Genomic DNA, 10,762 nt, shown 5'->3' on the forward strand with positions numbered 1-10,762 from the left:
ATGGCTTAAACAGTTGGACGCCCTTCTCCAATAGGCATCTAAAACGGCACAAACTTCCACAATACGGACGTGTAACATTATCTCTTGCTACCAAACCAGCCTGAGGATCAGGATTTTAATTTCAGAGATCAACGAACATATCAAATTTTCTCCTTTGGTTGAATTGGCCCTAATTCCAGAGCTACTAGAGGGTCAAACTCAAAAGCCCCAAGAGGAAATTGTGCAGATCAAGGAAAGCAGAGAAGCCTTGGCTTCTTCAAGTACTTCCCATGGCTCTGTTGTTCCAACAGGCTCTGCAAAGATGAAATTGATCGAAGAGCCCCTTATAGTGGGACAGGATAAAACATTTTTGATTCTCAAAAAGTTGGTGTTGTTGGCAAGGGTGGATCCAGAAAAACTCTTCTTTTGAAGACGCTCTTCAATAGCCAAAAGGTACACAGTAATTCTAAGGATGGTTTATTACTTTGGCTCACTGTTTCCAAAGTCCCTCTTTTACAAGTCTTAGAAATGCACTCCGTACCCAAATAGCCACACACAAAAAATGTAAATTTGGGTGAAAATATGAAGGAAGAAGAGGTAAAGAGATGGTTGAATCAGACACTGCACCAGAGCACCGGGTTTATTCTGTTCTTAGATGATGTATGGGGATGGAATGTTGCAGAATTGTTAGAGGAATTAGGTGTACTATGCCCTGTAAGGAACCACTCCACCTCCAAAGTCATTGTCAGTTCCAGGGATCGCGCTGCACTCTTAAAAACAGGGTTCACAGATAAATACACAATAACAATGGAGGACTTGTCGGAAGATGAGAGTTGGAAGTTGTTTTCTTGTCACACTTTTCCATATGATAATGGAAATCTACCAGCAAACATAGAAGAGGGAAAAGCCAAGCTTGTGTGTAAAAGGTGCAGAGGGCTTCCCCTCACTATCAAAGTGGTTGGCAGGGCAATGATCTGGAGTACTCATCCACAACAGTGAGAATGGGCTGTCCAAAGGTTGCCAAACATGGACAGTGTGTACAATTGTGTCAGTTTGAGTTATGATGCACTCGGCTATGAGGACGTTGACCTGCAATTGTGCTTTTTATATGGAAATCTGCCAGCAAACATAGAAGAGGGAACAACCAAGCTTGTGTGTAAAAGGTGCAGAGGGCTTCCCCTCGCTATCAAAGTGGTTGGCAGGGCAATGGCTGGGAGTACTCATCCACAACAGTGGGAATGGGTTGTCCAAAGGCTGCCAAATGTGGACAGTGTTGATCCAGGTGGATGTTGGTGGCCACCCACCAACCCATTTGGACCCCCACAACTGTCTCTTTCAGTCTTTTCAGTTTCCTTAATTGTAGCACAACTTACTATTTTTAGCAGTTTTTCGGGTCCTGAACTTCCGGAGCCGTTTTGAGGCCCTAAACGACGTTTTTTTGGGAATCTGCGGGCAACATGGATCTATAGACCGATGTTGCCCTTCCCAAAGTGGTAGTTCTCGAATAGATCTTTCTAACGAGCTATCGTACGCGTCAAACGGAGATCGTATGCCAAAGTTACGACCCTGGGAAATTGATGTACCAATTTACCCAAACGGGGCCCACAATTTGGCGTTTCATCTTCTAGGGCTAGGTTTCGGGATGTGAAGGGTTTTCCATTGTTTCTCAACAATAAATAGGCCTTCGAGCCTCATTGTCACTCAGTTCGGAACAGTTCAGAGGCATGTAGCCGCACATCTCTTCTCAGAGATAGCTACCATCGCCCTAGCTGGTTTATTTCCATTTCTGGTTGTATTCAGTATTTTCCATTAATGAAATGAATCATTATTTCCGCTGCATCTATGTGTTTATGGTTATTGCATCTCTGTATTTATGGTTATCTCTATAATCTATTGCGTTCCTATTTAAATCCGGATCAGTGGTATCAGAGCGGTCTGCTTTTTCTCTGTTTTTCTTTGCATGTCCCCAACGAGGTCGGGATATAAGGAGTTAGGGCTTGAACTGGTCGAACCTTTGCAAGACCAGCCGCGCAAATCCCGACGGCCTCCCATGGCGGATGAGAAGAAAGACGAGGAGGCAGGAGATCCTATCAAAATCTTGCTCGAAGAAGCGCTCGAGCGGCAAAGGAACGCGATGATGGATAGCTTTGCACAGATCCTTCAGCGCCTACCCAGAAGCGACGCATCGGCTTCCAGCAGCAACTCTGGAAACGCCACGCCCTTCAAGGTACAAGTCAATTTTGAAATCCCCATCTTCGAGGGTCAAATAGACACAGATGCCGTAGATAAATGGTTAAATCTGCTAGAGGGGTATTTTTCTGTTCATGAATTTTCAAGTCGGGAAAAGATTGTTTTCGCTCTTCTCAAAGCAGCCCCCCACGTCAAGGACTGGTGGGAAACCTACTGCGAGCAGAAGGATGAAAGTACAGGCTCACTATTTTCAGCCGCACCCACTTGGAATGACTTCCGGGATGCCATCAAGGAGCAGTATTACCCTGTCGGAAGCTATGAGGACAAATACATCAAATGGACCACACTGCGGCAGGGACGAGACCAAGATGTGCCGGAGTTCACAAACATTTTTCATACCCTTCGCACACAGTTGGGTATCAAAGATTCTGAGCTGCATCTGGTACTCAAATACCGCAGCTGCCTACACAGATACATCCAGGAAGAGATGGTGTTCTTGAACATCTCCTCACTCGGCACAGCATACCGATATGCTGTCAAAATCGAACAAAAGTTCAAACAGAAGAAGCGAGACTTTGGATCTGCAAATCCGAAGCCCAAAGGACAAAGCCAAGGCGGGGTGACCCAAGACAACCCGTCGAAGCCGCAAGAAAAGAACAACACCATGAAGCCGAAGAAGGACACAGGAAAGTGGTGTGAGTTCCACAAGAGTCCCACTCATAACACAAGTGAGTGTCGGACCAAGCAGTCGTTGGTGGCTGAGTTGAAGGCTTCCGAATCAGATGCATGTTCTGACCCTGAGCCAGAACTCGACAAGGGGAATGGCAAAGGGAAGCAGATCATTGATGCGGATCCCAGCGCCACTGTTGCCACCGCCAAGATCCAGAAGAATGAACCTGCAGATCCAGAAGAGGGGGAGCGTCTTTTCCACTCACAGATGTGGGTGAAGGGTTCGCCGCTGCAATTCATTGTCGACAGTGGCAGCCAAAAGAACCTCATTTCAGCAGAGGTCGTGAAGCGGTTGGGCCTACCGACTACACCACACCCACAGCCGTACAGTATCGGGTGGCTTCATGAAGGACGAGATCTCAAAGTTCGCCAGCAGTGCCGCCTTCCCTACAGCATCAAACCATTCACAGACGAGGTATTGTGTGATGTTACACCTCTTGATGTTTGTGATGTATTGTTAGGCCAGCCATACTTGTGGAGGCGACATGCTGTGTATGAGTCCAGGCCTCGCACTGTCATTGTTTCTTTGAATAATTCATTATACAGAATACCAGAGGTAGCCCCACCTACTGCCACATCTTTGATCACTACCAAAAAAGGCAGCAAGCTCATCTCACAGACCAGGAAATTCATCTGTCTGGTTCACTCCAAAAGTAAGGGGAAGATTGTTGCTACATCCATGACCCCTGCAAAGGGTTCCTCCATGCAGCAGCAGCAGCAAAGGGATACGGTCATGACAGAACACAGGAACAACTTCTCCTCATCCACAGGGGTACCACACAAGTTTCAGGTGGGCGACAAAGTTTGGTTACATCTGCAGAGAGAACGCCTTACCAGAACCCATCAGAAACTCAGGCAACTCCGACATGGTCCGTACACCAATACCAAGGCTACGGGCAACAATGCTTCGAAGCACAGCATTCCTCCATTCCTTGGCTTGCACCGAGTGTTCAATGTGGACCGTCGTCGACCATGCTTCCCACCATCACTGGACACATCAGAGATTGCAGGACAAGTTCAGCAGATGGAGGAACTCAACGCAATGGGGACCATTGCTTCCTAAGGGGGGAGGAATGATCCAGGTGGATGTTGGTGGCCACCCACCAACCCATTTGGACCCCCACAACTGTCTCTTTCAGTCTTTTCAGTTTCCTTAATTGTAGCACAACTTACTATTTTTAGCAGTTTTTCGGGTCCTGAACTTCCGGAGCCGTTTTGAGGCCCTAAACGACGTTTTTTTGGGAATCTGGGGGCAACATGGGTCTATAGACCGATGTTGCCCTTCCCAAAGTGGTAGTTCTCGGATAGATCTTTCTAACGAGCTATCGTACGCGTCAAACGGAGATCGTATGCCAAAGTTACGACCCCGGGAAATTGATGTACCAATTTACCCAAACGGGGCCCACAATTTGGCGTTTCATCTTCTAGGGCTAGGTTTCGGGATGTGAAGGGTTTTCCATTGTTTCTCAACAATAAATAGGCCTTCGAGCCTCATTGTAACTCAGTTCGGAACAGTTCAGAGGCATGTAGCCGCACATCTCTTCTCAGAGATAGCTACCATCGCCCTAGCTGGTTTATTTCCATTTCTGGTTGTATTCAGTATTTTCCATTAATGAAATGAATCATTATTTCCGCTGCATCTATGTGTTTATGGTTATTGCATCTCTGTATTTATGGTTATCTCTGTAATCTATTGCGTTCCTATTTAAATCTGGATCAAGTGTGTACCGTTGTGTTAGGTTGAGTTATGATGCACTCGGCTATGAGGATGCTCACCTGCAATTGTGCTTTTTATGTGTAGCTACAAACATCTTGGAAGACGCAGTCGTTCATGTCCAGTTGGCGATTCAGGTATGGATAGGGGAAGGCTTACTTGCCAAGAAGACGTTGGAACATGAGCATCGACCCGCTTATGATCCATTTGAGCTGGGAAGATATTATCTCAACATTTTAGCAGATCGTTGTTTGATCGAGCCAATGATGAGAGACTTTGATGGGCAAGTACTATGTTTCAGGGTGCATGACTCCCTGCATGATATGGCAATCCGAATCGCAGAGGAGGAAGAAAATTTCTACTTCCGTGTGGGTAACAGTTTGACAGTTGTGAATGAAAATGAGTGTTTGGGCCGCATTCGGCTTTTGTTGAGCGAGAACAGATTGACTTCTTTTACCCTAATCACATCGTCTACACAAATATGCTCATTGCTTCTCAGTGGAAATCCATATTTAACAAAGATCCCAACAAGGGTGATTAGGAGTATGATCTCCCTCAAGGCGTTCTCTTTAAGTGGGACGTCATTGAAATCATTGCCAAAGAGTATTGGGTGTTTAGCGCAGCTAATATATTTGGGTTTAAGACACATGCCCATCAATAGGTTACCTGCATCTTTTACCAGTCTTGTAAATCTGGAGATCCTTGATCTTTCCTATTTTGCCATCCAAGAATTACCGTCCGCCATCCATATGCTGAGATCTTTAAGGAAATTAAGCTTGGAGGGATATAGAGATCTGAAATTTCTACCTACCAGTATCTCAGGGCTTACCTCTTTGGAGCATTTGGAAACTTATGGTTGCAAGGCTCTTATGGTTGGAAAACAACAGCTTCTATCAACAATTTGGCAAGTTTAACACAACTTAAAACATTACAACTACAAAATAATGGGGAAATTATTAGTGATGGCACACTAGGAAAGACGACTCAAATGAACTCCCTCACATTGTCACTCATAAAGCTGGAAATTCTACCCAATGATATAAGAAACATGTCAAAATTGAGAAGAATGGTATTATTAGAATACTTTCACTTGGTTAAAATGGATTATAATTTTTATGACTTTCAATATTTGGGCTATCTTAAATTTGCTGGTTTTCATTTCTTGGAAGAACTTCCACATCTACATAAACTCAAGGGTTTGAGGCAATTGGAGATCATTGAATGTCCTAGAGTAAGTAAGTTTCCAACAGAATTTGGTCACAAAGGAGCATTTCCTCTTCTGGAAACATTTTCTCTTGCTTGGCTACCTACATTAAAGGAGTTGCCTGTAATAGAGAAAGGTGCAATGGCTTCACTTAAAATATTTACTATAATGGCATGTACAACATTAAATATATTACCAGAGAGTTATATGGATCTGAAGGCACTTCAAAAAGTAAGAATTTTTTGTTGTCCAATAAGAAATATAGGAACTAGAGAGAACACTAATGTAGAAGTGATGGCAATGTCTATTGTAGACATGGAAGAAATTACAAAGAGATATTCCCAATTGTGGGATAAAAGGGAAAGTTGGTTGTATAGTGAATTTTGGTGCAATGAGATCTTCTTCTTCAAGTACTTCCCATGGCCCTGTTGTTCCAACAGGCTCTGCAAAGATGAAATTGATCGAAGAGCCCCTTATAGTGGGACTGGATAAAGCATTTTTGATTCTCGAAAAGTTGGTGTTGTTGGCAAGGGTGGATCCGGAAAAACTCTTCTTTTGAAGACACTCTTCAATAGCCAAAAGGTACACAGTAATTCTAAGGATGGTTTATTACTTTGGCTCAATGTTTCCCAAAGTCCCTCTTTTACAAGTCTTAGAAATGCACTCCGTACCTAAATAGCCACACAAAAAAATGTAAATTTGGGCAATAGAGCACCAGGTTTATTTTGTTCTTAGATGATGTATGGGGATGGAATGTTGCAGAATTGTTAGAGGAATTAGGTGTACTGTGCCCTGTAAGGAGCCACTCCACCTCCAAAGTCATTGTCAGTTCCATGGATCGCGCTGCACTCTTAAAAACAGGTGTCCCAAATAAATACACAATAACAATGGAGGACTTGTCGGAAGATGAGAGTTGGAAGTTGTTTGCTTGTCACACTTTTCCATATGATAATGGAAATCTGCCAGCAAACATAGAAGAGGGAACAACCAAGCTTGTGTGTAAAAGGTGCAGAGGGCTTCCCCTTGCTATCAAAGTGGTTGGCAGGGAAATGGCAGGGAGTACTCATCCACAACAATGGGAATGGGCTGTCCAAAGGCTGCCAAACGTGGACAGTGTGTACAATTGTGTTAGGTTGAGTTATGATGCACTCGGCTATGAGGATGTTGACCTGCAATTGTGCTTATTATATGGAAATCTGCCAGCAAACATAGAAGAAGGAAAAGCCAAGCTTGTGTGTAAAAGGTGCAGAGGGCTTCCCCTCGCTATCAAAGTGGTTGGCAGGGCAATGCCCGGGAGTACTCATCCACAACAGCGGGAATGAGCTGTCCAAAGGCTGCCAAACGTGGACAGTGTGTACAATTGTGTTAGGTTGAGTTATGATGCACTCAACTATGAGGATGCTGACCTAAAATTTTGCTTTTTATGTGTAGCTACAAACATCTTGGAAGATATAGTCGTTCATGTCTAGTTGCCGATTTAGGTATGGATAGGGGAAGGCTTACTTGCCAAGAAGACGTTGGAACATGAGCATCGACCCGCTTATGATCCATTCGAGCTGGGAAGATATTATCTCAACATTTTAGCAGATCCTTGTTTGATCGAGCCAATGATGAGAGACTTTGATGGGCAAGTACTCTGTTTCAGGGTGCATGACTCCCTGCGTGATATGGCAATCTGAATCGCAGAGGAGGAAGAAAATTTCTACTGCTGTGTGGGTAAGGGGTTGACAGCTGTGAATGAAAATGAGTGTTTGGGCCGCATTCAACTTTTGTTGAGCGAGAACAAATTGACTTCTTTTCCCCTAAGCACATCGTCTACATAAATATGCTCATTGCTTCTTAGTGGAAATCCATATTTAACAAAGATCCCAACAAGGGTGATCAAGAGTATGATCTCCCTTAAGGCGTTCTCTTTAAGTGGGACGTCATTGAAATCATTGCCAAAGAGTATTGGGTGTTTAGAGCAGCTAGTATATTTGGGTTTAAGATACATGCCCATTAATAGGTTACCTACATCTTTTACCAGTCTTGTAAATTTGGAGATCCTTGATCTTTCCTATTCTGCCATCCAAGAATTACTATCTGCCATCCATATGTTGAGATCTTTAAGGAAATTAAGCTTGGAGGGATGTAGAGATCTGCAATTTCTACCTCCCAGTATCTCAGGGCTTACCTCTTTGGAGCATTTGGAAACTTATGGTTGCAAGGCTCTTTGGAAGAAAGATAAGGATACTAGATGGAAAAAAACAGCTTCTATCAACAATTTGGCAAGTTTAACACAACTTAAAACATTACAACTACAAAATAATGTGGAAATTATTAGTGATGGCACATTGGGAAAGATGACTCAAATGAACTCCCTCACGTTGTCACTCATAAAGCTGGAAATTCTAACCAAGGATATAAGAAACATGTCAAAATTGAGAAGACTGGTATTATTAGAATACTTTCACTTGGTTAAAATGGATTATAATTTTTATGACTTTCAATATTTGGGCTATCTTAAATTTGTTGGTTGTCATTTCTTGGAAGAACTTCCACATCTACATAAACTCAAGGGTTTGAGGCAATTAGAGATCATTGAATGTCCTAGAGTAAGTATGTTTCCAACAGAATTTGGTCACAAAGGAGCATTTCCTCTTCTGGAAACATTTTCTCTTGCTTGACTACCTACATTAAAGGAGTTGCGTGTAATAGAGAAAGTTGCAATGGCTTCACTTAAAATATTTACTATAATTGCATGTACAACATTAAATATATTACCAGAGAGTTATATGGATCTGAAGAGACTTCAGAAAGTAAGAATTTTTGGTTGTCCAATAAGAAATATAGGAACTAGAGAGAACAATAATGTAGAAGATATGGCAATGTCTATGGTAGACATGGAAGAAATTACAAAGAGATATTCCCAGTTGTGGGATAAAATCGAAAGTTGGTTGTATAATGAATTTTGGTGCAATGAGCTCTTCTTCTTCAAGTAATTCCCATGGCCTTGTTGTTCCAATAGGCTCTGCAAAGATGAAATTTATCGAAGAACCCCTTATAGTGGGACAGAATAAAGCATTTTCGATTCTCGAAAAGTTGGTGTTGTTGGCAAGGGTGGATCCGGAAAAAAATCTTCTTTTGAAGACACTATTCAATAGCCAAAAGGTACGCAGTAATTGTAAGGATGGTTTATTAGTTTGGCTCACTGTTTCCCAAAGTCCCTCTTTTACAAGTCTTAGAAATGCACTCCGCACCCAAATAGCCACACAAAAAAATGTAAATTTGGGTGAAAATATGAATGAAGAAGAGGTAAAGTGATGGTTGAATCAGACACTACACCAGAGAACCAGGTTTATTCTGTTCTTAGATGATGTATGGGGATGGAATGCTGCAGAATTGTTAGAGGAATTAGGTGTACTATGCCCTGTAAGGAACCACTCCACCTCCAAAGTCATTGTCAGTTCCAGGGATCGCGTTGCACTCTTAAAAACAAGTGTCGCAGATAAATACACAATAACAATGGAGGACTTGTCGTAAGATGAGAGTTGGAAGTTGTTTGCTTGTCACACTTTTCAATATCATAATGGCAATCTGCAAGCAAACATAGAAGAGGAAAAAGCCAAGCTTGTGTGTAAAAGGTGCAGAGGGCTTCCCCTCATTATCAAAGTGGTTGGCAGGACAATGGCCGAGAGTACTCATCCACAATAGTGGGAATGGGTTGTCCAAAGGCTGCCAAACGTGGAAAATGTGTACAATTGTGTTAGGTTGAGTTATTATGCACTCGGCTATGAGGATGCTGACCTGCAATTATGCTTTTTATATGGAAATATTCCAACAAACATGGAAGAGGGGAAAGCCAAACTTGTGTGTAAAAGGTGTAGAGGGCTTCCCCTCGCTATCAAAGTGGTTTGCAGGGCAATGGCCGGGAGTACTCATCCACAACAGTGGGAATGGGCTGTCCAAAGGCTTCCAAACGTGGACAGTGTGTACAATTTTGTTAGGTTGAGTTATGATGCACTCGGCTATGAGGATGCTGACCTGCAATTGTGCTTTTTATGTGTAGCTGCAAACATCTTGGAAGATGCAGTCGTTCAAGTCAAGTTGGTGATTCAGGTATGGTTAGGGGAAGGCTTACTTGGCAAGAAGACGTTGGAACATGAGCATCGACCCGCTTATGATCCATTCGAGCTGGGAAGATATTATCTCAACATTTTAGCAGATTGTTGTTTGATCGAGCCAATGTTGAGAGACTTTGATGGGAAAGTACTCTGTTTCAGGGTGCATGACTTCCGTGTATGATATGGCAATCCGAATCGTAGAGGAGGAAGAAAATTTCTACTGCCGTGTGGGTAAGGGTTTGACAGTTGTGAATGAAAATGAGTGTTTGGGCCGCATTCGCTTTTGTTGAGCGAGAACAGATTGACTTCTTTTCCCCTAATCACATCGTCTACACAAATATGCTCATTGCTTCTCAGTGGAAATCCATATTTAACAAAGATCCCAACAAAGGTGATCAGGAGTATGATCTCCCTTAAGGAATTCTCTTTAAGTGGGACGTCATTGAAATCATTGCCAAAGAGTATTGGGTGTTTGGAGTAGCTAATATATTTGGGTTTAAGACATATGCCCATCAATAGGTTACGTGCATCTTTTACCAGTCTTGTAAATCTTGAGATCCTTGATCTTTCCTATTCTGCCATCCAAGAATTACCGTCCGCCATCCATATGCTGAGATCTTTAAGGAAATACAACTTGGAGGGATGTAGAGATCTACAATTTCCACCTCCATCTCCCAGTATCTCAGGGCTTACCTCTTTGGAGCATTTGGAAGCTTATGGTTGCAAGGCTCTCTGGAAGAAAGATAAGGATACCAGATGGAAAAAAACAGCTTCTATCAACAATTTGGCAAGTTTAACACAACTTAAAACATTACAACTACAAAATAATGTGGAAATTATTAG

The 10,762-nt window shown here is 42.8% G+C and overlaps 3 protein-coding genes across 3 annotated transcripts; all 3 read left to right on the forward strand.

Moving 5' to 3' along the window:
• The first annotated feature begins 561 nt into the window (after positions 1-561).
• LOC149230598 (disease resistance protein RPS5-like) lies at positions 562-978 on the forward strand. The gene has a single exon (XM_089381352.1). The coding sequence runs from the start codon at positions 562-564 to the stop codon at positions 976-978; it is 417 nt and encodes a 138-aa protein (XP_089237478.1).
• Positions 979-1,005: 27 nt separating this feature from the next.
• LOC149230599 (putative disease resistance protein At4g10780) lies at positions 1,006-5,526 on the forward strand. Its single transcript, XM_089381353.1, has 2 exons — positions 1,006-1,267; positions 4,700-5,526. The coding sequence occupies exons 1-2, from the start codon at positions 1,006-1,008 to the stop codon at positions 5,524-5,526; spliced, it is 1,089 nt and encodes a 362-aa protein (XP_089237479.1).
• Positions 5,527-9,641: 4,115 nt separating this feature from the next.
• On the forward strand, positions 9,642-10,100 carry LOC149230600 (putative disease resistance protein At1g61300). The gene has a single exon (XM_089381354.1). It carries the CDS (start codon positions 9,642-9,644, stop codon positions 10,098-10,100), a length of 459 nt encoding a protein of 152 aa, XP_089237480.1.
• The last annotated feature ends 662 nt before the right edge of the window (positions 10,101-10,762 follow it).

This window comes from Pinus tabuliformis, chromosome J, assembly GCF_031772625.1.
Source record: "Pinus tabuliformis cultivar Carrire ecotype Pingquan chromosome J, CPIR1, whole genome shotgun sequence".
NCBI classification, from domain to species: Eukaryota; Viridiplantae; Streptophyta; class Pinopsida; order Pinales; family Pinaceae; genus Pinus; species Pinus tabuliformis.